Source organism: Zootoca vivipara, chromosome 5 (genome assembly GCF_963506605.1).
Source record: "Zootoca vivipara chromosome 5, rZooViv1.1, whole genome shotgun sequence".
In the NCBI taxonomy this organism is placed as follows: domain Eukaryota; kingdom Metazoa; phylum Chordata; class Lepidosauria; order Squamata; family Lacertidae; genus Zootoca; species Zootoca vivipara.
This window is the reverse complement of record NC_083280.1, coordinates 91,553,274-91,579,207: the sequence shown is the minus strand read 5'-3', so window position 1 is coordinate 91,579,207 and position 25,934 is coordinate 91,553,274. Positions and strand designations below refer to the sequence as shown.

General features: G+C 44.1%; 1 protein-coding gene across 2 annotated transcripts in view; it reads left to right on the top strand.

Annotated features, from left to right (window-relative positions):
• VWF (von Willebrand factor) overlaps positions 1 to 25,934 on the top strand; it is a 158,821-nt gene that overhangs the window by 61,131 nt on the left and 71,756 nt on the right. For both annotated transcript variants that reach the window (XM_035138705.2, XM_035138706.2), the window contains 10 exons: positions 1,233 to 1,373; positions 5,578 to 5,727; positions 6,546 to 6,686; positions 8,387 to 8,506; positions 8,610 to 8,766; positions 9,987 to 10,151; positions 10,712 to 10,847; positions 13,540 to 14,876; positions 17,212 to 17,331; positions 20,443 to 20,586. In XM_035138705.2, the coding sequence (XP_034994596.2) occupies positions 1,233 to 1,373; positions 5,578 to 5,727; positions 6,546 to 6,686; positions 8,387 to 8,506; positions 8,610 to 8,766; positions 9,987 to 10,151; positions 10,712 to 10,847; positions 13,540 to 14,876; positions 17,212 to 17,331; positions 20,443 to 20,586 (2,611 nt within the window). The remainder of the gene's footprint in view (positions 1 to 1,232; positions 1,374 to 5,577; positions 5,728 to 6,545; positions 6,687 to 8,386; positions 8,507 to 8,609; positions 8,767 to 9,986; positions 10,152 to 10,711; positions 10,848 to 13,539; positions 14,877 to 17,211; positions 17,332 to 20,442; positions 20,587 to 25,934) is intronic.

Below are 25,934 nucleotides of genomic sequence, written 5' to 3'. Positions count from 1 at the left end.
AACAGGGCTGCCTTGAGATGCCTTCTAAAGGTCTGGTAATTGTTCTCTTTGACCTCTGGTGGGAGGGCATTCCACAGGGTGGGTGCCACTACCGAGAAGGCCCTCTGCCTGGTTCCCTGTAACTTGGCTTCTCGTAGTGAGGGAACCACCAGAAGGCCCTCGGTGCTGGACCTCAGTGTCTGGGCAGAACGATGGGGGTGGAGACGCTCCTTCAGGTATACTGGACCGAGGCCGTTTAGGGCTTTAAAGGTCAGCACCAACACTTTGAATTGTGCTCGGAAACGTACTGGGAGCCAATGTAGGTCTTTCCAGACCGGTGTTATGTGGTCTCGGCGGCCGCTCCCAGTCACCAGTCTAGCTGCCGCATTCTGGGTTAGTTGTAGTTGTAGCTGTTGTCCTGTAGCAATCTTGCATGCTGACTGTTGTGTAAGTCCCTTTCAGAACCGGTGGGATTCATCCATCTACAAATGCATACAAGATTCTGAAAGGAAAACCTTTTACATTAAATTGGTTTTTTAACCGCTATGCCCAGGTCCAATTCCTGTGCTCCACAGCAGCCTAAAAGCCAGTTCTGGTGGTACAGTGCTGTAACTGTATGGACCTAAATTGGCTTTGTCCATTTGTGGGTGGATGTTTTGCATCCGCACATAGATTGCAGCAGAGAGAGGAGACACATGCCAGTGCCCATGGATATGATCACTCTCCACAACTGATTTTCTTACTTAGAGCCCAAAGTGCAGAGAAAAAAGATCTCAGGTTAAAGGTAAAGGTAAAGGACCCCTGACCATTAGGTCCAGTCGTGACCGACTCTGGAGTTGCGCGCTCATCTCGCATTATTGGCCGAGGGAGCCGGCGTATAGCTTCCAGGTCATGTGGCCAGCATGACAAAGCCGCTTCTGGCAAACCAGAGCAGCACATGGAAACGTCGTTTACCTTCCCGCTGTAGCGGTTCCTATTTATCTACTTGCATTTTGACGTGCTTTCGAACTGCTAGGTTGGCAGGAGCTGGGACCAAGCAACGGGAGCTCACCCCGTCACACGGATTCAAACCACCGATCTTCTGATCGGCAAGCCCTAGGCTCTCTGGTTTAGCCCACAGCGCCACCTGGGTCCTACACTTGTGATCTTTATTTTTAAATAAAATCCATACAACGCAATTGTCAATAAAACCTCAGGTAATCTGCGTGCATGTTCAAAACATCTGTCGTCAATGCCGCTTCCCTTTCTTAAAGGATTACTGCGATGGTAGTGATGATTCTGGAACCTTCCGAGTACTCATTGCCAATGAGGGATGTAGCTTCACAGGAGAGACATGTACTAAAAGGATTAGCATCCTCTTTGACAGTGGAGTGATTGAGCTGTACGATGGAGATGTAAGTATGAGCCCCTTATCTTTACTTCAGTCCCATTGTGGAGGAGCAAGCCTTATATTGCTTTCCTAAAAAGTCTGGACCAAGAACTTTTACTTGATTAATATGCAGTTCTATGATCTCAGTGGTGTCATGTTTAAAAGCAAGGGATTCCATATTGGTGGGGCAGGACTTTCTGGGCTTGTTCACACTTCTGCTTGTCCCATGCTTAGAAAGCATGGGTCTGAGTGGTTTTTCATTTGCCCCAGGGAAAACCTGCTCTTTAGCACTGAATCAGAGCAAACATCAATCTGGGAGAAAACTCAGTTGATGCATGCTCCAATTCGGCGGTAAAGATCTGGTTTCCTGGGGAGGGGGGGAGAGTGGCAAGACAAATGGGAGTCTGGATGAGCCCTCTGAAGCCCTTGGTGGATGATGAGAGCAACCGATTTAGGTATACTAACAGAGAATCTGGGCTCTGCAAGGTTTCCTTTGAAGCAGGGCTCCTGCATATTAGCCCGAGAACTTGTTTTCTGTGTTAGTGCTCGTGGGTGCCTTAAATACATCAAAAATCCCCCCCCCTGCTCTCCCACCCACCAAGATAATCCGTGTTAACCAGTTGTGGTAACAGTAACCATTTCGAAAGAGCAGGTTGGTTATGTTGTTAGGGCACACTTGAGCCCCACTGTCTTTTGTTATTCGGAAAGTAAATTCAGATTTTGTGGCAGAAGAAAACTCTAACTGCAGGCCCTTTTTTAAAAGGTATCTACTGCATTGCAGCAGTCTGGAAACCTGGAATACGACAAGAGAGGGTAGTTAAGGGAGGCTGGATTGTTGCATATCCAGTCAAGTGCCTCCTCCTTCCTTGCATTTAAAATATCACTACAGTTGTACCTTGGAAGTTGAACAGAATCCGTTCCGGAAGACCGTTCAACTTCCAAAACGTTCAGAAACCAAAGTGTGGCTTCTGATTGGCAGCAGGAAGCTCCTGCCGCCAATCAGAAGCCATGGAAGCCTGTCGAACGTTCGGGTTCCAATGAACGTTTGTAAACTGGAATACTCACTTCCGGGTTTGCGGTGTTCGGGAGCCAAAACGTTTGACTCGCAAGGTGTTTGGGATCCAAGGTACGAATGTACTGGTGTTTCCTTGAAGAGGCTCCAGTTCTGTCTCACACTTCCCCAAGCCGAGAACTTTAGGACAGATCTGGCCCAAATAGTCACCAGATTCTTTCCCCACAAATTCAGGGGTAAGGAGAAAAGACCGATGGAAAAAAGGCATACCTTTCAAGAGAAGGCAAAATCTAGGAGGCAAGAGACTTCAGACATTTAGCCCTCTCTTAAAAGCAAATCTTGGGTTGACCAGGAAAAATAACAATAATTCTGTAGATGGCCCTGTTGCTCTTCTCTCCTTTCAACCACATGTTACGCAAAGGAAATCAGAGGGTCCGCCCCGCTTTGCATTTCCCCTCACAAAAGACCGAGCCCCCTTCCAGAGGGCAGAGTTCAGCTGTTTGTCTTGGGCATTGTAACAGCCAGGAATGTCGCTGCATTCATCCTTCACAGATCTCCAGTGTGTTATAGAATTACCATTACCTAAACTTCCGAAAGTGCTGTATTATCCCTGGAATACTAGAGCTTTGCAAACATTTTTTTGCAGTGAAATCTGAAGGCACACAATGCTTCTTTGTTTTGGGGTTTGAACATACAAAGAATGGCTGCCACCATCCCCCCTCCCATTCAAAAATTTCCTTTTTAAGTTGCACGGGGGGGGGGGGGAATGCACTTCTGTTTATTTGAAGACACAAACAATTCAGTTTTTAAAAAACTCAAATGAATTTACACCAACAAAGGGAACAATATTTTTAAACACATAAACTAGCAGCTTGCTGGCCTGGATAACTTTGTTCCTCTGCCTCAGGGCTCACTGGCCTTTAAGTGGTGGAGAGGAGCTGTGCCATCTTCAGGAGATAATAATAATAATAATAATAATAATAATAATAATAATAATAATAATAATAATAAATTTATACGCGCCCTCTCCGGCTGAGACTGGGCTCGGGCGGCTAACACCAAATATATAATATAGTTGATGGTGTCACCTTCCAGCCTCTTCCTTATCCTCTTTTAAAGTTAAAGAACAGAGATTGACCAGTTAGGCACATGGAGGGGGAATGCTGTGTGTGTGTGTGTGTGTGTGTGTGTGTGTCTGTCTGTCTGTCTGTCTGTCTCTCTCTCTCTGTGTGTGTGTGTGTGTGTGTGTGTGTGTGAGAGAGAGAGAGAGAGAGAGAGAGAGAGAGAGGGAGGGGGGGGGGAGAGAGAGAGAGAGAGAGAGAGAGAGAGAGAGAGAGAGAGAGAGAGAGAGAAACAATAGAGATTTATAAAACTATGAATTCTGTGAGTAAAATTTACAGACGTTTCCCTCTCAAAATCAGCCAGTCAAGAGACAGGCAATAGGTTTATGTATGAAAGAAATAAAAAAGTATTTCTTCGTGCAATTAAGGTATGGAACTCATCATTCATGGATGTCGTGATGCCCATTAACTTTGATTTTTTTAAAAAATCAAAAGCACACCACAAATCCATGGAGAAGCCTGTTGACAGTTATTAGCTTTACACCTGGGTGTTACGTACCTGAGATAAGGAAATGACTGTCTCCACTGAGCTCGTTCTGAAGGCTCCTCAGAGGCACCTGGCTAGTGAAGACGAGTGGCCGAATACTGCACTAAACCAACCTTGCTCTGGTTCATCCAGGCGGCTGCTCTGGACCCACCATGTTATGGACCCATCATGAACATTGGTTCAGCCTGAAGTAGATCGAACATAAATTTTCCTATCCTTCTGGGATAGCTGGATGAGAGATCCAACAGGAGCCATGACTTGCTCCTAGAAAAGCATGAAGCTGCAATGCTATACCTACTTACCTCTGAGTAAACATGCATAGGTCACTGCAGAACAATTTTTTTGCATGGTATGACACTTGATGATGGGCACTATGGACATAGATCAGGCATCCCCAAACTTCGGCCCTCCAGATGTTTTGGACTATAATTCCCATCTTCCCCGACCACTGGTCCTGTTAGCTAGGGATCATGGGAGTTGTAGGCCAAAACATCTGGAGGGCCACAGTTTGGGGATGCCTGACATAGATAATGACTGGATTCTTGGCTGATGGCTACTTGTTTGAGTTCGGTCTAACAGGATATTTTTGAAGCAGAAGAGGGGGAAGTATCTTCAATCTGCTTGATGGAAAGAGTTACTAAGAGCTTCTAGGCTATTGCAGAGCTGAACTAAAGCTGTGTTTATGCTATTCCTTCCTGTGTCCTTGTTGCACATCTTTCGACCTCAATGCTAGTAAACTTTGCTACTCCCTTTAGCCAACGGTGAAACAAATTCAAATTTATTTTATTTGAAATGTTTCTAAACTACCCTTTGTCCAAGGATTTTAGGGCAGTGTACAATAAACCTGAGGGAAACTTCAACTATACTTGATAGTTCTTGCAAGACCCCAGAAATGTCCTGTACACTCTTCTCACAACTGATCCTATATGCTTTATGCTTTTCCACTTCCCCAAGTGGTAAGACGTTCCAGGAGAAGTGGGAAAGCATAAAGTTTCTATATATATTTTGCATAAAGCAAGCAAGAGAGGTAGGCTGTGCTGGTCCTTTGCCACTGGCATTCGCATTTTATGCAATACAGTGGTGCCTCGCTTAACGAATGCCCTGCTTAACGAAATTTCCGCTTAATGAAAGGTTTTTTCTAGCGGAGGTTGCCTCGCTAGACGAATTTGTTTTACGAAAAATTTGTCTAGCGAATCGCGGTTTCTCATAGGAATGCATTGAAATTCAATTAATGCGTTCCTATGGGCAAAAAAAAAAAAATTCAATGCATTCCTATGGGGTTCGCTAGATGAATTTTTCATTACAAGAAAAGACCCGTGGAATGAATTAAATTCGTCTAGCGAGGCACCACTGTATATATATATATATATATATATATATATATATATATATATATGTAATATGTTGTTGTTGTTTAATCATTTAGTCGTGTCCGACTCTTCGTGACCCCATGGACCAGAGTACGCCAGGCACTCCTGTCTTGCACTGCCTCCCGCAGTTTGGTCAGGCTCATGTTGGTAGCTTCGAGAACACTGTCCAACCATCTCGTCCTCTGTCGTCTATATATCACAAATGCTGAAGTTTCTATATATATATTTTTCTGATGAAGGTAAACATCTTGACACCTCCTAGAGAAGAAGTCAACTTTGAAGTCTTGAAGTCTGGGCGTTACTACATCTTGTTGCTGGGTGGAGGAGGAATTGCTCTCATTTGGGATCGAGACATGGGCGTTACGGTTGTTCTGAAAGAGAACTATAAAGTAAGTCCACTCTGGTTTATTTTGAAATAGTGTGTTATTTATGCCAGCCACTCTGCGTTTTCTCACTGAGGCCCAAAAGGTGGCTTAAACAGTACAGAGCAATCAAATGTACAGCATTCCCATAACAGAATGTTTCTGGGTCTACATTTTCCCAATCAACTGACACCATTTGGACTGGAGAAAGGAAGAAAGTGATGGAGGCAGGCCAAGGCATCATCAGGGACTGATGGAGGAAAACTCTTGCTGCATCTGAAAGAACACAGGATAGAGAATATTATTCAGCCCAGCTCAGAGCAGACCTACTGAAATTAATGGACTTAACTTAATCATGTCCACTGATTTCAATGGATCTCCTCTCTGTAAAACTTAGTTGAATTGCATCCTTTCTTAATTGCATATGAGATCCAATGGGGTAGTTGCTATAGTGTTGGGTTTCAACTGGGGAGGATCAGAACTGGATTAAACCCTTTGGAGGACCCTATTGTGCTCTCTCTGGAATGCTCTCTCCAGAGAGACTCTCCTGGCACCTTCGTTACATATCTTTAGGTACCAAGGCAAAAACCTTCCTAAGTAAACTAATTAGGAATCTAATTTAACAATCTATGGCCTTTTGAATGGTGGTGATGGGGTGTTACTGTTTTTGTTTGTTATGCATTTTATGATGATATGCATTTTATGTTTTTATATTCTAAACTCCCCTGTGATCCTGGGATGAAGGATGGTATAGACATTTAGTAAATAATAGTAATAGTAATAAATAATAAAAATCATATCAGAATCATTTTTATTGAATACACTGTGGTTTGTTTATTTTCAAGGATAAAGTATGTGGTCTGTGTGGCAATTTTGATGGAATGCAAAACAATGACTTGACCAGCAGCAAAAACCAGCTTGAAGTGGATCCAAGTGACTTTGGGAATTCCTGGAAAGTTAATCCACAGTGTGCTGATGTCACAAAGGTATTGTTGGTGTGAACAGAATGGGAAGGGGGCAGAATCACCTGCCCACACTTTCACTTTTTAAATCTCCAGATAGATAAGTCTAGTGAATGGCCTGGATGTGCTTAAGATTTGTGTGTGGCCCTGATTCTTGCCTCATGGGTATGACTTGGAGAATTGTGTAAGCCTCCCTAACACCTTTCAACAAAGAATCCAATCGAAGAATAATAAATAATTCTGAAGACAAAATAAGTACATGTTGACAGTTGTGATGCGTTTGCCTTGAAGTTTGCATCAAGCATGATTTTATTGTTGGAGATTAAGCTACAGTAGTTATGATTGGGAGTCTGGTATAATAATGATTAATAGTAATAATAATAATTAATAATAATTAATAATAAATATCCCGCCCTCCCCGGCCAAAGCTGGGCTCAGAGTGGCTAAAATTATACAAGTAAGACAATGAATAAAAACAAGCGATCAATAAATTAAGATACATCCCACAATTAATTCAAACAATGAAGTCTTCTAAGGCTTCAGTACAGAATTAAAAACTGAGTTGTGAACATTATACACACTAGTGTATGGCTGGATACTGAGAAGCTGACTTTTCATGGTTTCCAGTTTGTTATCTATATTTGGAGGTCCCTATGATGCTGTGGTGTGGGATGCGGGTGGCGCTGTGGGTTAAACCACAGAGCCTAGGGCCTGCCGATCAGAAAGTTGGTGGTTCGAATCCCCGTGACGGGGTGAGCTTCCGTTGCTCGGTCCCAGCTCCTGCCAACCTAGCAGTTCGAAAGAACATCAAAGTGCAAGTAGATAAATAGGTACCGCTACAGCGGGAAGGTAAATGGCATTTCCGTGCGTTGCTCTGGTTTGCCAGAAGCGGCTTTGTCATGCTGGTCACATGACCTGGGAGCTGTACGCCAGTCATGTGGCCAGCATGACAAAGCAAGATGAGCGCCGCAACCCCAGTCGGTCACAACTGGACCTAATGGTCAGGTCCTTTATGACGCTGTGGTGTAAGCCACTGAGACTGAGACTTGAGCTTGTCAAGTCAGTGGTTTGAGGGCCCGCAACGGGGTGAGCTCCTGTTGTTCAGTCCCAGCTCCTGCCAACCTAGCAGTTCGAAAGCACGCCGAAAAGTGCAAGCAGATTAATAGCTACTGCTCCAGTGGGAAGGTAAACGGCATTTCCGTGCGCTGCTCTGGTTTGCCAGAAGCAGCTTAGTCATGCTGGCTACATGACCTGGAAAAACTGTCTGCGGACAAACACCAGCTCCCTCGGGCTGTAAAGCGAGATGAGCGCTGCAACCCCAGAGTCTTTCGTGACTGGACTTAACTGTCAGGGGCCCTTTACCTTTTTATTTATAGCAAATTGCTCTATCATGAATTTCAGATGCGCTTCTTACCTTACCTATTTCCCTTTTTGTATGTACACTTTAAAAATTATGAATATAGGACAGGGTGCAAGAACTGCGCAGCTACGGTACTTCCATGTGCCCGACCATAAACTGCTCAGCTTGCCATGTTCATTAAGAAATGAAATGTCAGATATTAAGATCTGTCCCTGTCTGTTTATTGGGATCCAGTGGTGACTTCCTAGATTGGATTATCACCGTTGTTGCTACATATAGGCCAAATAAGTAAGCAGATGAATGTTAAGTAGTCACATATGTTTATAGTAAGAACAACATGTCAATATCACTTCCCTTTGTTAAGCTTTCCCAGGGACAGAGCTTGGCATCTTCATTGTGCAATGGTAATGTGATGAAGCAAGTGATGGTGGAAACATCTTGCAACGTCCTGAACAGCAATACCTTCAAAGAGTGTAAAAAATTGGTAAGAAGCTTTTTATTCAGTTCTCACTCTCTCTTTTGCTGGCTTCATTAACTGGACAAATACTTAGCAGCAGCACATTTAACCCATATGACTTTCTTTGTAGGTGGACCCTGAGCCATATGTGGATATCTGCCTGTATGACACTTGTGCTTGTGAATCCATTGGGGACTGCGCTTGCTTCTGTGACGTCCTAGCTGCCTATGCCTATGCCTGTGCACAGAAAGGGGTTGTGGTTCACTGGAGGTCTCCTACTCTATGCCGTAAGTGCTGGAGAATTGAGGGGGGGGAATGATCATCACAGCATGAGAGTTGTGCACATTGCAAGCACTATCATACTATGCTAACTGTCATGGGATAAAGAATCATGGGAACTGGAGTTTGTTAGGGGTGAGGCAGGCTGCTCTGTGGCAAACACACCACACTTCCCAGGATTCCCTGGGGGAAGCCGGAACTGTTAAACTATGCAGCGTGGATGTGACCTCACTATGTGGCGCTTCCGTTGGCAAAGGAGAGATTAGAGCGGTTTTATTTAATCCAAGTCTTTCTTTGTTGCTGTTAATGGGAAATCTATCAAAAAACAAAACCAAGAAATGGCCAGCCATGTTCTGCAGAACTGAGGCAACTGCGATGTTTTGGTTTATGCCGAGATCTCGTGCATATATCAGAGTGGCAAAGCACACCTAGGGCAAGACTATGGATGGAACTCGCTGGAATTTTTGCATTCAGCTAGATGGTAAAGGTAAAGGATCCCTGACAGTTAAGTGCAATCGCGGACAACTCTGGGGTTGCGGCGCTCATCTCACTCTATTGGCCGAGGGAGCCGGCGTTTGTCCGCAGACAATTTTTCTGGGTCATGTGGCCAGCATCAATAAGCCACTTCTGGCAAAACCAGAGCAGCACACAGAAATGCTGTTTTACCTTCCCTGTGCTTTTGAACTGCTAGGTGGGCAGGAGCAGGGACTGAGCAACGGGAACTCACCCCGTCACGGGGATTTGAACTGCCGACCTTCTGATCGGCAAGCCCTAGGCTCAATGCTTTAGACCACAGCGCCACCTACGTCCCCAGTAATATGTGTAAAAAGAAAGTGAAAGCGTGAACGACAGCCTTTTGTCCACTTTCTGTTTTGTTTTGTTTTAAGTACTGAATTTGTGTGGATTTTTTTTCGAATTTCACACACACACATATTTGGGCTGAACCCGTGGCATAGAAACAAACCAGATCAAGGTCACTGAGTCCATCCCTAGATGGAATCTATAGTAGTGTGAAGTGAAGTTTCCAGTTTGACTCTCACTTCTTCCATGAACTCATAACCTCCATCTGCAACATGGTCCTAAGCGGTGCTGACACATTGCAGGCTTGTTATAAACGGGATCGTGCAAATCATGCTGAATCCTCAGAAGCACTATAAGATGTGACGTCGCGTTGTTACTTCATGGCACAAGCACCCAGTTGTTGTTGTTTCTTCTTCATATTTGGTAGCACAAAGTTGTGAAGACATGAACAAGGAAAGAGGAGGAGGAGGGTACCTGTGTGAGTGGCGATACAACAGCTGTGGCCCTGCCTGCCCAAGGACATGCCAGCACTTGGATCCAGTGGCCTGCCCTGCGAAGTGTGTCGAAGGATGTCATGTGGATTGTCCAGCAGGCAAGCATGGTCCTTTGGGTGTGGACGTACTAGCTTAGCTTCTGCAATCAAAAGTGAAAATAAATTTTATTATTAATCTCTGGTAGGGAAAGGAGGGGATTGGTTTGGATATTCTTTGGGATTGCCCCTCTCATCAGCAGGAGGAGCCACACAGGTGATCTTGACTTCCTTCCTTACTGTCCACAGTGGGGTGCCAACTTGAATAAAATATGGGGGGCAGGTAAGCCCCACCCCACATAATCGCAAAATGCTGTGTGCGCGCACACACACACTCACCATGTGAATGGCAGTGCATGTTAAGTGGGCGGGGGGGGGCTCAAATATTTTATTGGGGGAGGCAAAGGGACCTTGGCCCCTAGGAGTTGGCTCCTATGGTCCCCAGAGCAGGTAGAGATGGAACTGGCTGAGTTGTGCAACTGGACCACTTGTGGGGTAACTTGATTCCTTCAGAAAGCAGATGTCCCATCCCATCTTTATCATTGGTGCTTGGGAAGTGCAAGCGTAGATTGTTGTTTACTGTTTCTTTTAAAAGCCCAACTTCTAAAATTGTTGTGAAACAGGGAAAATACTTGATGAGCTGTCAGAGTCTTGTGTTGATCTTGAAGAATGCCCGGTGTGTGAATTAGACAATCTCCGGATTCCCCACGGGAAGAGGATCGTGTTGAACACTGAAGATGCGGAGCTCTGCCAATCCTGGTAAAGCAGATGCCTTTTTCTGCACGGGGGTGGGCAGGCAGGGTGAGAATGGGGAGCATGAATATATGCATGCAAATAACCCAGAGCGGTGAATTTCAGCATTGATTTTGCATGAAGGCACAAGCATTTAGTCAAGACTCCGGAAACGTTTTCTGTTTTGGAGGAAGGACACCCTGAAAGTAAAAAAAAACACCCAGGTTCTGGATGCAGAACCATTCCTTACATAGCGTTTACGTTACTTATCCGAGGGATAAGTAGCTCATTTTCTGAATCCAGGAAGAAAATGCAGGCCTTGGTTATTAGTGCTGTAAAATCAGATCATTTTAAACACTATATCGTTTGAGAGAAATTGCTCGCCTAGAATCCTATACCACAGTTTCCCCAATGCCTGCTAATGATTTAACGTGCATGGCAACACACTGTGACTTCTTCCTCCATGCAGTTTGGGAATGTTATGTACATTTGCCTCACCAGGGATATATCACTGCACGTAGCTGTCACCTAATTTAGATGCCTACGCCACCTGTACAAACAATAGGAAAGCATTTTTACAGCAAATATCCAAAGAAAACTGGAAGCTTGTAGAATGTCATCCACCAAATATTTACACCAGGCTTAAAATAATAAATTGCAATAGTTCTGTAAATCAGTGATGCTCATTCCAATAATTTTTAGCCACAACAGCATTACGTCATCTCCAATGATGTCAGTGGATTATGCACAGCTATTGTTTCAGAACTTCCAAAGCTCAGTCCTTGTCACACCCAGGATGGGGCAAGACAAAGGCAGAAGGAGAGGAAGGCAAAAGCGCCACACTCTAGTGGGTGTCCTCAGGGATGGGGGTGTAGGGGCCCAGCCGGTAAAAGCCTCTTACCAAAACACTACCAACTAGGACACGGGTGCAGAGCAGCCCAATATAGGAACCAAGACTCTAAAACTTTTGAGCTTGGTGTATCAAAATTCGCCAAAAAAGAGAGCATAACTCGGGTGGTGTATCACTTCGAGAGAAAAAAACCACAATTTCGCGATATTTATAGTTTAAATAACAAAAATGTATAATTATAATATATAACTGTATTTAATAAACCAAAAACTAATTATTTAACCAAACCAAACCAAAAACCCCTTATTTATCACAAAGTGCCCAGAGTTGCTGAGCTTTTTGGGGGGAAGCTGCTGACCAATGTTTTGGAGGGTTTTTCTTGAGGGGGTGCAAAAGTTGCTTTGCTTTTGGGGGGGTGCCCCAAAGCTGCTTTGCTTTTGGGGGGGGGGGAGAAAACAGAAATAAATGATGAATAATACCTTCGCTGGAACTAACACGCAGCACCGGCATAGTCTGCCAAAGCGCCAAAAAACCCAGCACATAACGGGTTAAAAAACGAACGCTGTTACACCCAATCATCGTCTGCCAAAGCACCAGACAAAACAGCACAGAAAGGGTTAAAAAACCCAATCTCTGGCTACCAGCAGCAATAACAACAAAAAAGGATCTGGGTTTTAACAGCGGAGACAAGGAGATAAGCTGTAGTGTGAGGAGGAGCGGGAGAACAAATGGGGGAAAAACAACAACAACAGCGTGAATGGGCCGATGGGGCGCATGCCAGCAGTGAGGGCTCACACATGTCATAGGTTCGCCATCACTGAACTAAGATCATGAATGGAGAATCAGTCTAGGTTTGACGTGATACAGAGGCAAGACAAGGCAGTAGTGTGAGGTCAGTATCACAGGAAATTCAGGCAACGTGCAACACAGGGAACTAGAATCGGGAGCAAGAGACCTGTGTTGCTTCCAGCATCCCTGACCACACCATAACCACAGCTCCTGGTAGAAAAAGTGTCACTTAATTCTGTTGATGCAATTGTATTGTATTGTCCTGGCTGCATCAGAATTAAGAAGAAGTATTCCCAACCCAACCCCCTTCATATCAGTATTGTGCTTATATTTTGGTGGGACAATGGAGCAGCTGAAACAAAACATGGTACTTAAGCATTAAGATAACATTAAACAACCATGCAGAATTCTTGAATGTTACCTTGGCTAGGTTCTAGAATTGTAGACTCGTGGAATTGTAGAATCGGAAGGGTTCTGTGGGTCATCTAGTCCAGCCCCCTGCAATGCAGGAAGGTACACGTGGCATATTGTTTCATCTAGATAGAAACTGTGCTTCTACTTAACTTAGTCTGCTCGCTCTTCTTGTGCTCGCTCTTCTGACACTGTTTCAAGATCTGCTTTTTTAACAACTGGAAGAAACAAACTCTTTGAAGATGCTGAGAACAAGGGGGAAATCATGCTTGAGATATGTTGAAATGTTGGTGGGTTTTCATAAGCAGTTCTGTAGTTTGATGGCCCTAGTATGTAAGTGGGAGAGCCATGACCAGAAGAGTGAGAATGAAGGCCACTTCCAGTGTTACTCTGCAGTAGGGAATTGTTGCAACCCAATACGCTTAACTTTTATTCAAGTCGCATATTGTAATTTTGTTGGTGCCGACAATTGCTCTAAATCTTTCCTATGCACATGTTACTCATTCTAGCACAGTGACAGTCCGAAGGTGGAGAAAGGAATCAACTCTTTTCCAGCTTAACAGTGTCTTCTCTGCCTCGTTGTTTTGAGGCAATCCTTAGTTGCAAACGTTTTGTGGAGAAATACTGCTATTGTTTGTAATGGTTTATCTTGTTGATTCCCCTCCCCAGCCATTGTGAAGGACGAAACTTGACATGTCATAGATGTGATCCAAAGGAGACAGATGAAATTCTAATGACCACAACTATTGCTCCAGAAGATCAGATAACCTATGAATATTCTTGCAGTAAAATGATGGACCTTGCTTTCTTAATTGATGGCTCCAATAAGCTTTCTGAGAGTGATTTTGAACAGCTGAAAGCTTTCATAATTGGCATGATGGAAAAACTCCACATCTCCCAGAAAAGAATTCGCCTGGCGATCCTAGAATACCGAACTGGCTCACACATTTACCTTGGCCTCAAAGACATCAAAAAGCCATCTCAAATGAGGAGGATTGTTCAGAATATAAAATACACTGGTGGAGAGGTTGCCTCTGCAACTGAAGTACTTAAGTATGTTGTGTTCCATGTGTTTGGGAAGGCTCCACGGACAAACGCTGCCAGAATCGCTGTCTTACTTACAGCCAGCAAGGATCCGAAGAGAATCCAAACGATTTTCCCGCTTTTGAAAAAGAAGAAAATCACTGTCATACCAGTCGGACTTGGACCTCATATCAGCATTGACCAAATTCAATTAATTGAAAGGCAGTCGCCTGAGAATAAAGCCTTCATAATGAGCAGTGTGCTTGAACTAAGGGAACGTAGGGATGAAATAATTGATTACTTCTGTGGCCTTGTGCCTGAAGTAAGTGCCATGTTGTTTACCACACGGCCCCCTATTGCAACCCTCCCCAGTGTCACCGCAGCCCCTGGGCTCGGCTGGGAGTTAACCAAAGCAGCCCCAACACCATTTTTAGTTTCTGTTCATAAGGCCATTGACATCGTTTTTTTACTTGAGGGGTCTGACAAAGTTGGCGAGGCGAATTTCAATTTGGTCAAAGAGTTTATCGCCCGCACCATCAGAGAAATGGATATCGGGGAGGAAACCATTCATATCACTATCATTCAGTACTCCTTCACAATCACGGTGGAATATTCCTTCAGGGACAGACAATCAAAAACCGACCTGATTAGGAAGGTGAGGGAGATGAAGTTCCGTGGAGGGAACGCCACCAACACCGGAAAGGCTCTCAACTTTGTCTCTGAACAAACGATAGCCACAAGCAGTAGGGAAAGAAGGCAAGCTCCCCACTTGGTTTACATGGTGACTGCGAATCCTGCCACAGATACCATCACTCGCCTACCCACTGATGTCAACCTCATTCCCATTGGTATAAGCCCTAACGCTAACATCCAGGAACTCAGAGAGTTAAGCCAGCCTCAGGCTCCCATAATCTTAGAGGATTATGACAGACTCATCCAAGAAGGACCTGACTTGATCTTAAAAACATGCTGCACAAGGGAAGGTAATGCCTGTTTTCTTAACTTGGGGTTTTGTTTTGAATCTTTTTATATATATATAAAACAATTTATTAAATTTTCCAATTAAACACATTTAAACAAAAACAAAACAACCACAAACGCAACAACACATAATAAACATAATAAACACAAAATTTTTCTTCTAAGCATCTTATCAGTTATTACAATTTTCTTTGCTCTGCCGAGCTTTGACTTCCCTCCCTCCCCCCAATCGGTTTTCTTGTCCATTCCTGTCTCACAGTTTCTTTATTCCTTCTACCTAAAATCAATTCGTAGGATTTATTTCGGTCCTGCAAGTGTCTTTAAACTTCTACAGTTCTTCTCCATATAGTCCACAAATTTACTCCAATCCTTCTGGAACTTTGACTTTCCCTGGTTTCGGATCCTGCTAGTCAGTCTTGCTAATTCTGCATAGTCCATCATTTTCACCATCCTTCACCATCCTTCTCTTTACATTTCCAGCATGTTTTACTGCTCGTCCTAAACATCTTAGCCAATTTTACTGGTGTTAAATACCATCTATACATCATCTTCCAAACATTCTCTTTCAGGGCAGTACATGCAGTAAATTTCTAAGTTTGATTCCACAATTTCAACCACACATCATATTCAATATTATACCCAAAATCTTTTGCCCATTTTATCATCACATCTTTTGTCAATTCATCTTTCGTATACCATTCTAACAGCAAATCATACATTTTTGACAACAATTTTGTTCTGCCTTCCAAAAAATCTATTTGAAATTTGGACCTTTTAACTTCAAAACCTATTTTTCCATCATTTATAAACACTTGATGATATTGCAGCCATCCAGTCAGTTGTTTAGTTTTGAATCTTAACAGCACCCTCTTAAAAATTTAACAGATATTTTCCCCTGCTAAACTCTGGAGCCAATAGATTGCACCTTCTTCAACACATTTGAGCAGGCCACGGAGATTTCAGGGTGGCAGGATAGCACAGATATTGCCATACCATTCCTACCCTACCCCCTCGAGCTGTTGCTTCTGACTGGTTTTTGTAAAGATCAATCTCTCCCTTGTCCTGATCTACAGGCTCAAAGGAGAGCTTGTGTGAGTGGTTTGGTGCAGGGATACCAACGAAGGGGGTAAAAAAAATGACCGAATGGCCAGTTCTAGTGCTTACCTGTGTGAACATGGCTACAAATGAGATAGATACAACTAAGCAGTTGTCATGACGTGTCCGTGACGTGTTAATATGTTCAGCATTACAGTGGAACCTCGGTTTATGAACACCTCGGTTTACAAATTTTCGGTTTATGAACGTCGCGGACCCATCTGGAACAGATTAATCCACTTTCCATTACTTTCAATGGGAAAGTTCGCTTCAGTTTATGAATGCTTCAGTTTAAGTACTCCACGGACCGTCTGGAACAGATTAATCCACTTTCCATTACTTTCAATGGGAAAGTTCGCTTCAGTTTATGAACGCTTCAGTTTAAGTACTCCGCAGACCATCTGGAACAGATTAATCCACTTTCCATTACTTCCAAAGGGAAAGTTCACTTCAGTTTATGAACGCTTCAGTTTATGAACGCTTCAGTTTATGAACAGACTTCCGGAACCAATTGTGTTCATAAACCGAGGTACCACTGTACTTATATGCATAGGAAGCTATGTAAGCTGGCATCAATAGCCCAATTAACTCACCCCTGGCTTAGAGGCCCCTTCCCAGTCTACTTCCAGGTGTTTTGGGACTACAATTCCCATCATCCCTGACCACTGGTCCTGTTAGCTAGGGATCATGGGAGTTGTAGTACCAAAACATCTGGAGGGCCGAGGTTGCCTATGCCTGACTTAGATAAAGGTGGAAGTTGCCAGGGAGCCAGTGTGAGAACCCTCCCCTCTCCTGACCAGCTGAACCAAAACTAAAGCCTCAAAGATTCAAAACAGGTGAGCTTATTCTTGCACCAAATGACAATTTGTCCCAGGGTTATCTTGACTGCCAAGACGACATTCATGAACATTTTCACTGTTTGGTTCTATATTCTCCCTGCAGTTTTCCTACATGGGAAATGGGTTGTGTTTTTATTGACATGAGGTGACAGCAGGGCCCAAAATCTGAGCATGGTGTGGCTGCAGGAACTATTCTGCAGTTCAGAGTGTTTCTGTGAGAGGCATGCAAGGGATTCTGTACTATACGAGTTGACAGGGAATGTATTCCCTCAATATTCCCTCCGTAATGTTTTTAACCTATTGTGTTCTCTCTTTGAAATCATGCAGTTGATTTCTATCAACAGTTGCTTTGTATAATTTTTTAAAAAGAATTACAAGCTTTTTTTAAAAAAATAATCTTTAGAAACCTGCAGCAAACCAATGGATGTCATATTTCTTCTGGATGGGAGCTCAAAGGTTAGCAGATCACAATTTGAGGAAATGAAGCAATTTGTGAAAGCGTTCATTGAGCACAGCAATGTTGGTGAGTACCATATATTTACTCAATCGTTTTAGAAGTTTGGGGTCCATGTTCATTCTATCCACAAGGGGACGACTGAAGTGGTGCGCCAGAAACTCTTTCTGCAAAGAATCTAGATTTGTCGTAGACATAAGCAGGGATGTGTGTTTAAAAAGCAAACAATCAAACTTCTGCACCAAATGTAGTCAAAAGTGCCAGAATTTTCCCACTCCTGATCTGGAGGAATCTGGGAGCTGAGGTTGCATGCTTTGCCTCAAGGAAACAACACAACCCTATAAAAGGTTGAAGGCAAAGTGTAAATGAATTTTTAACATAATTTAAATTAAACTTAAAGGTAAAGGGACCCCTGACCATCAGGTCCAGTTGTGACCGACTCTGGGGTTGTGCGCTCATCTCGCATTATTGGCCGAGGGAGCCGGCGTATAGCTTCCAGGTCATGTGGCCAGCATGACAAAGCCGCTTCTGGCAAACCAGAGCAGCACATGGAAACGCCGTTTACCTTCCCGCTGTAGGCTTGACACTTGCCCGGGAAACATTAGCTCTTTATGTATATTGCTACAGATGGATTTTTTTTAAATATTCATATTGTTACAGAAAACAGTTATCGAAGTCACAGATGAATTCTTGAGGTTGGTCACTAATGTTAAAATACAGTTTAAAAAAAGGAACACATTTAAACTTCCTGTGATATTCTTGGTTATTTTTACACCAAGCATGCAAGTAATTTAATATTAATTGGAATTCAAATAATATTAGCTGAAGCATGAAATATTATGTAAAGAAGCTTACAAATGATTACCTGTTAACAAAGTTCTCCCCCTTCAACCTCCACCCCAGTGCCATCTTCTACACTGCTCAAAAAGTTTCCCCAGGCCTTTTACGGCGATTACAGTGGAACCTCAGTTGTCGAACACTTCGGAATTTGAACGTTTTATGCTTTCAAATGCCAACAACCCGGAAGTGAATGCTTCCATTTCCGAATGTGCCTCGGAAGTCCAATGGCTTCCGAGGCACGTTTCTCCATTTTTTTCAATGGATTTTGCCGACCTCCCATTTTGCCTTGGTTGTCGAATGTTTTGGAAGTCGAACGGTCTTCCAGAACAGATTACGTTTGACAACCGAGGTTTCATTGTATCAGGGACATTTGGACAGGTGCAATCAGGCCCGGTGCGTCCATTTAGGCAAACTAGGCCATTGCCTAGAGCGCGAAAATGGAGGGGGCGCTGCCAAGCCTGCCCTGCAAAACCCCCTGCGCCACCGCCGTCCTCCCAAGGCGCTCGCTCGCGCTCCTCCCGCCTATAGAGGGGACGCCAAGAGCTCCCCAGCGGCAGCGGCCACAGCGAGCAAGCAGCAGCGGTAGTGGCAGCAAGCGCCCGCAGCCGAAGCCTTCAGCTATGGGCGCTGCTGCCGCCTGCCCGCTCGCCAAGGAGCCCCCAGCGTCCCCTCCACAGGCGGGAGGAGTGCGAGCCAAAAGGAGAGCTTAGCGCCCTCCCGCCTGTGGAGGGGACGCTGTGAGCTCCCCAGCAGCTGCAGTGAGCAAGCGGCGGCAGCGCCCGCAGCTGAAGCCTTCAGCTATGGGCGCTGCTGCCGCTGCTGCTGAGGAGCTCAAAGGGTCCCCTCCACAGGCGGGAGGGCGCTGAGCTCCCCCCTTGGCCCGCGCTCCTCCCGCCAATGGAGGGAATGCAGGGGCATCAGCGGTGTGCGTGCGTGCATGCATCATGATGCATGCGCCCAGGGGGTGCCAGAAAGTGTTTTGCTTAGGGCGCAAAAAGCCCTAGCACCGCGCCTGGGTGCAATGAGAGGGGGGGGGGATGAAAAGTTCAGCTGGATGAAAAGTTATTCCATGAGTGCAAAAGCACCAGTTGGATTCCACCCTTGTAAAATAAATAATCAGAACAGTTTGACTTGGCATAAATGCCTCAGATTATGGCAATCACCACAGCAAGCTGCACCAGATTTTCTGTTTGTCTGGCACATGCAATGGTAGATTGACTCAAGGCAGATGTTGGCCTAGCTCAGACACCCAAATCCAGACACAGCATCTCTTCTTGCACAAAGAATATACAGCTTTCTGCTATTTTTTTCTGACCTTGTTAAAGAGGACAGCAGGCACTTAGTGGCAGACCAACAAGTTCTTGCTTCCCCGCTAAGCGACTTAGAATTCATGAGCTGTTTTCAAACCATGAGCTTTTTTAAAATCCAAGGTCTTCTAAAGCAAAGAGAAATGTAATATCCCACACATCCCACACATATCAGAAATATAAATTAATCGGCAACTTAGGTTTTAATAACGTGCCTGTGTAATATCTGTGCAAATAGAATTTTTCAACATCAGTTCTTTGAATTTGGTCTATTTGCATGAGCTACAACCATTCTGCTTTGATAATAAAAAAATGCAAACCAATATCTGACATATGGGGAAAACTAACATGTTTTAGTAAAAATGAACACAATGACTTCAAAGCAGAGGAGTGTAAATTAGGAAATTCTCAAACAGGGCTTAATCTGCTGCAACATGTAGCGTCATGAGAGTGGTCTATAGCACGGCAGGCTGAAGACAGGAGTGCCATTTGTTCTCCCCCATAGAAAAACAAGCACAAACCATCTGCGAAAATGAAAATAGTTTGGCAAAGACAAAGCTTATAGGTCCCTCTGTTCTCTCCTGTGCTGGTTCGTTCCATGCAGGCGAACATTCAAAAATAACTTCCCCACTTGCATCCTTGCATTCATTCTGTCACCTTAGAACTGTACTGCCTCATTTCATGTGTAGACTGGGCCTGTCACTCAGGTACCATAATTATTTTTCTGGCAGGATAGATGCATTGACAACTTCAGCCAATATAAGCTGTAGAGAGCCAACTGGTTACCAAAAGAACTTTCTTCTGAATGGCAGATCTAAGTTAATCTGGGAACTAGGTGGCAGATATCAAGTATTACAGTATAAATGAATATAGCATAGATCCAAGTGTCCTTGCATTTCTAGCTACCCGAACTATTTAAATGTCTTCTGGGTGCAAACCATTAAAAATCAGACTGCATATGTTCCACCACTTTTAATTTCTCGATGCCTTTTCCTTCAATAATTTTTTATGTTGTCCCCACCCCCTCCCCCAGGTGAAACTACAACTCAGGTGGCAGTTCTTCAATATGGAAAAGCAAATACTTTGGAAATTTCATGGAACGTACCCCAAGAAAAAGCGACCCTGTTGTCTCTGGTGAGTTCAATTCACCAAAGAGAGCAAGGTCCCAGCAAACTAGGTAAGTGATGGGCCAGATTTTTGTGAGGGGGGCAGGGACTTTATACAGAGGGCGATTCTGTGAAGGTTTATTGGGCTGACCCCACCTACATTTGCTTTTTGAATTTAAAACATTTCATCCCCTGCTCTCCTATAGCACAAGGTGGCTCACAACGTGGTTTAAACAACAACAACAATTCTAAAAATCACCTGTCGGCAGTCAGAAAATGTAGGACTTCAAAGTCAATGTATTGGTTCCCAGCTATAATGGCTGGATCTAAACTCTGGTGTAGCATTAATATGGCTTAGTTGAGTTCTCTCTCTCACACACACACTTTTATCTGCACATTTGACAGCAAAGTGACATTCAGCCTCAGCCCCAACTCTCGCTTCGCCCCACTTCCCCCAACAGGAAGCCATTTCCAGTTAGCGTGTCTTTCACGAAGATGGGAATTTGGGATTCTGCGCGACAGTTTAAGGGTTTTCGTGACGGTCCTTGCATTCTTGGCACAGTTGGAGACTATGCTTAAGGTCAGCTGACTTCCTGCCCAAGTCACATGGGGTTTCAGCAGGTGAAAGGATACTCCTGTAGGTCACCTGTGTACAGGTGTCACAAGCAACATTTATTGTCATGGCAAACGACAGTGAATCGCGAGTGGAAAGGGGACCCATAATGAAATTCACAAGCTTCCATTTCCCCCAGTCTTAGCCAAATCATTCCTTATCACCTTTGAAAAACAGTAAGGTAACGAGGTTGGCCCGTTGTAAACGGAAGGCCCCAAGGCAAGCCTTTAAAATGTCAAGCCTCGTTTTGTGGCTTTCCTTAAACGGTCATAAAATGAATTGTGCAAGACCCAAACAGACTCCTGTGCACATCTGCTTGTGGTGGTGGCAGTTTGTTGGTTTGGCTTCCTGGCCGCAGCTCCTTGTGCCACATTTATTCCCACTCTGGAGAATCCCACAGTCTTCAGAAGCAGCAGGGTGTGTGTGTGGAGAGAACTTGCTACAAAAGGGGGGGGATCAGTCAAGCCCTGGTGCGTGTGTGCAACACCATGGATGGCCTTGGATCCCACCCATAATGTTTTTGGACTGGAAAATATAGTCTGTCTGGCAGCAGCCGAGCATCAGGGCCCCGTAGGAGCAGGGGAGTATCCAGATTTTAGGATCCTTGGCCTACTTTGTACTGTAGAGTTTATTGCTGCCGAAAAGTGAGAAATGAAACCTGACTTCCATAGTTCGCTGGAGGATTGGCCATGATTGCTTTCTCAGCCTGGAGAAATAATAATAATAATAATAAAAACCAAACAGATGGTCAAGAATTTTCTGTCAGGGTTTTTTTGTGTGTGTGTGAAAGAGAGGAATGGTTTCGTTCATTTAGGTAAGTTGCAGAAATGCACACATAGCAGTCTGTGGTGGTCAGCTGGATTGCAACGTGAGGTTGCCTTATGCAGGGCTGGGTCAATGGGACTGTCTAGCCTGGCACTGCCTGCTCTGGCTAGTGGTGATTTTGCAGAATTTTAGGTTGAGGTTGCTGCCTGGGCTTTGGGGCTGAAGATGCAAATTGGCAATCACCAAGGGCTGGCAAAGATGTAAAACTAGGGTTATGAGACTGGAAATGACATGCAGAATTCCCCCAGCCCCTTGCTTTCATGTGGACTCCATCCCTTTTTACGCCTTCAGCATTATGTCTGATTGGCATTAAGCTTGGTCCTTATTTTTATCTGTAAAAAGGTAAAGGGGCCCCTGACCATTAGGTCCAGTCGTGTCCGACTCTGGTGTTGCAGCGCTCATCTCGTGTTATTGGCCGAGGGAGCCAGCGTTTGTCCGCAGACAGCTTCCGGGCCATGTGGCCAGCATGACAAAGCTGCTTCTGGCGAACCAGAGCAGCGCACGGAAACGCCGTTTACCTTCCCGCCGGAGTGGTCCCTATTTATCTACTTGCACTTTGATGTGCTTTCGAACTGCTAGGTGGGCAGGAGCTGGGACCGAGCAACGGTGGAGTCTCCTTCTTTGGAGGTCTTTAAGCAGAGGCTTGACAGGCATATGTCAAGAATGCTTTGATGGTGTTTCCTGCTCGGCAGGGGGTTGGACTGGATGGCCCTTGTGGTCTCTTCCAACTCTACGATTCTATGATTCTAACGGGAGCTCACCCCGTTGCAGGGATTCGAACTGCCAACCTTCTGATCGGCAGGTTCTAGGCTCTGTGGTTTAACCCACAGCGCCACCTGGGTCCCTATTTTTCCCCCTGTAAGATGCCTAAATACATATATTATAATAATAATTAATACTTCTACAGCGCCACTCTGAAACTGGCTCCTAGAAGTCAATTTTGGAGAATATTATCCCTGTATTTGATGAATAAGAAAACTCTCAGATGGCCTTTTCTGCTAGCAATAAAGGTAGCCTATTTGTTACTTCGCCATCCTCAGCAGGGTAGCTTCATTTAGACATTGCAATATATATAATTTGCTGTATTGTCAGATTATTATTATTTTGTTAAAATGTGACAGTTACGTTAAATATGATGAATCACATTTAGGGCACTTCTGGTCACATCTACAACCATACATTTAAAGCGGATGGCTTCTCCCAAAGCATCTTGGAAACTGTAGCTTACTCTTTACAGCGTTGCACCTCCCAGCACCCTTAACAAGCTACAGTTCCTAGGATTCTTTGGGGGAAGCAATGTGCTTTAGATCTATGGTGTGGATGTGACCTCAGTCTGCATCCATACTTCCAACTTCTCTCCAGGACACGGTTCAAATCATTTTGACGCCTGAGGCAGAAAAATCAAAATTGTTATTTGGAGGGATGATATAATTAAAAAAGGATGCCATTCACAGTGGGATCAGGTGTTAAACAGGGTTGCGTTATCGCCCCAACTCTATTTACTATTTTCATTGTCCTACACATTGTCAAAGGGAAACTCCCCACCGGGGTAGAAATTGTGTATTGAAAGATGGAAAGCTCTTTAATCTGAGTAGACTGAAAACAAAGAGTAAGGTTACCATAACTTCCATCATAAAGCTTCAGTATGCTGATGACAGTGTAGTGTGTGCACACTTGGAGGATGACCTCCAAACCAACCTAAATATATTCACAAAAGCTTATGAAAATCTTGACCTGTCACTCAACACCCCAGAAACCAAAGTGCTGCACCAACAAGCACAAAACAACCGCTCTGCAGCACCACAAATCCAACTCAGTAGTGTAACATTGGAAAGTAAAGTGTTGATCACTTCCTCCACTGCCGCTGGGCAGTTAATCTTTCCACAAGAGCCAACATTGATGCCGAAATTCAGCATCACCTGAAATTCAGCATCACCTGAGCTCTGCGAGTGCAGCTTTCTCCCGATTGAAGCACAAAGTGTTTGAGGACCAGGATATTCGCAGGGAAACCAAAATACTTGCTTGCAAAGCTATTGTACTACCAACCTTACTGTATGCTTGTGAAACACGGACCATTTATAAACGCCATCTCCAACTCCTCAAAAGATTCCATCAACGGGGTCTCCGAAATTTTTTACATATCGCTTGGGAAGACAGGCAAATTAATGCCAGTGTACTGGAAGAAGCAAAGATCCCCAGTGTCGAAGTGATAATTCTTCAACCCTGTTTCTCCTATTTTAAGACGTAGTCATAAAATAAGCCATAGCAGGATTTTTAAGCATTCAAGGAATATAAGCCATACCCCGAAAATAAGACAGAGTGATAGGCGCAGCAGCAATGCTGGCTGCGGCAGGAGGAGGGGAAAAAATAAGACATCCCCTGAAAATAAGCCATAATGTGTTTTTTTGAGGAAAAATAAATATAAGACGGTGTCTTATTTTCGGAGAAACACGGAACATCAACTTTGTTGGACTGGTCATGTCATGTGGATGACTTATTATCATCTGCCCAAGAAACTATTCTATTCTGAACCTAAAAATGGAAAGTGTAATGCTGGTGGTCAATAAAAGAGGTTCAAAGACTGTCTCAAGGCAAATCTCAAAAAAGTAATAAGAACACCGACAACTGGGAAACACTGGCCTGCAAGTGCTCCAACTGGAGAACAGCCTTTACCAAAGGTATGAACTTTGAAGGTGCTCGAACTCAGGACAAAAAGGAGAAAAGTGCTAAGAGGAAAGCACGCTTAGCAAAGCCACACTGTGATCAGCTACCACCTGGGAACCTCTGTCCCCACTGTGGAAGGACATGTGGATCCAGAATTGGCCTCCACAGTCACAGACTCACTGTTAAGACTGTGTTCACAATCTTACTCAGCTATGAGTGATTGCCAAAGAAAACCTACTATGTTGGGCATGTCCAACAGGTTAGCGTTTTAGTTCGGTGCAGTTGTATCGTATATCACAGGTCTTAGCCTTCCTGTCAGGTGTCTGCTTTTGTCATATTTAAGTAATAGTAAGTTGCTTCTTTTGACTTCTTCCCCAGGAAGCATTCCATAAGTGTGGGGGAAGAAAGGCCTTTGGGGATTCATGCTTCCGTGGTCAAAGCCATTGAGGAGGTGTTATTAGAACCGTGGAGACCTTTTTAATATGGTGATTCATGAGGTCCAGGCAGGAACTTCTGCTTTGTTGAATTCCCCTGCCTCCTGTAATCATACAACATCCTAAAATGATTTAACATTTTATTCCTTGGCTTTTTTTGGGTTACGGACGAAGAAAATAACTACTAATGGATATTCTATCATGTTTCAGGTTCTACTTCTCTACCATTTGAGTAGATTTTGATTTTTCTCTACATTGCATTCCTCTTTCCAATCATTATGTTTTTATTTCCTGTACATTTTTTTAAAAAAAACATTAGCTTTGCGCAGTTTCTCTCGCATTCCCATTGCGCTCCAATATAATGCCCGAGGGATTGTTTGGTCTCTTGTTCTGCCCCCTCCCATTCTCTAAATCATGAATGGAATTGTTGAATAATAGATACTCATATGCCTAAAAACATCCCATTAAGAACTTCTAGCTTGACTAACTGTAAAGTTTATTGTTGTTGTGGAAAGTTCATTGATGTGGCAGGTGCAAAAGACCTCCTGTATAATTTTAATAGTTCTTCTTTGTGGGTCTTTAACTAATCTACATATGGGTTCCATGCCTGCACAGAGCAAAGTAAGTCTGAAGTCTTCTACAGCTAGGAGATTTTGGTGGTCAAGCCCACCTACAGCCCTAACAGCTCACACCTAAGGGAAGTGGCTCTCGCCTTTCTGCTGTGTTCCTTCAGTTGTTGCATCTTTAAGAGCCAGTGCTTTGCTCTGTTTCTGAATAAAGCACATGCCTAGCTTTTATTATCTTTTCCTCCACTCTTGATTTCTCCTTTCCATTAAATGGAAGCTGCTGTTCTTTGAAGGAGCTTCACGTACCCCCTTTCAGC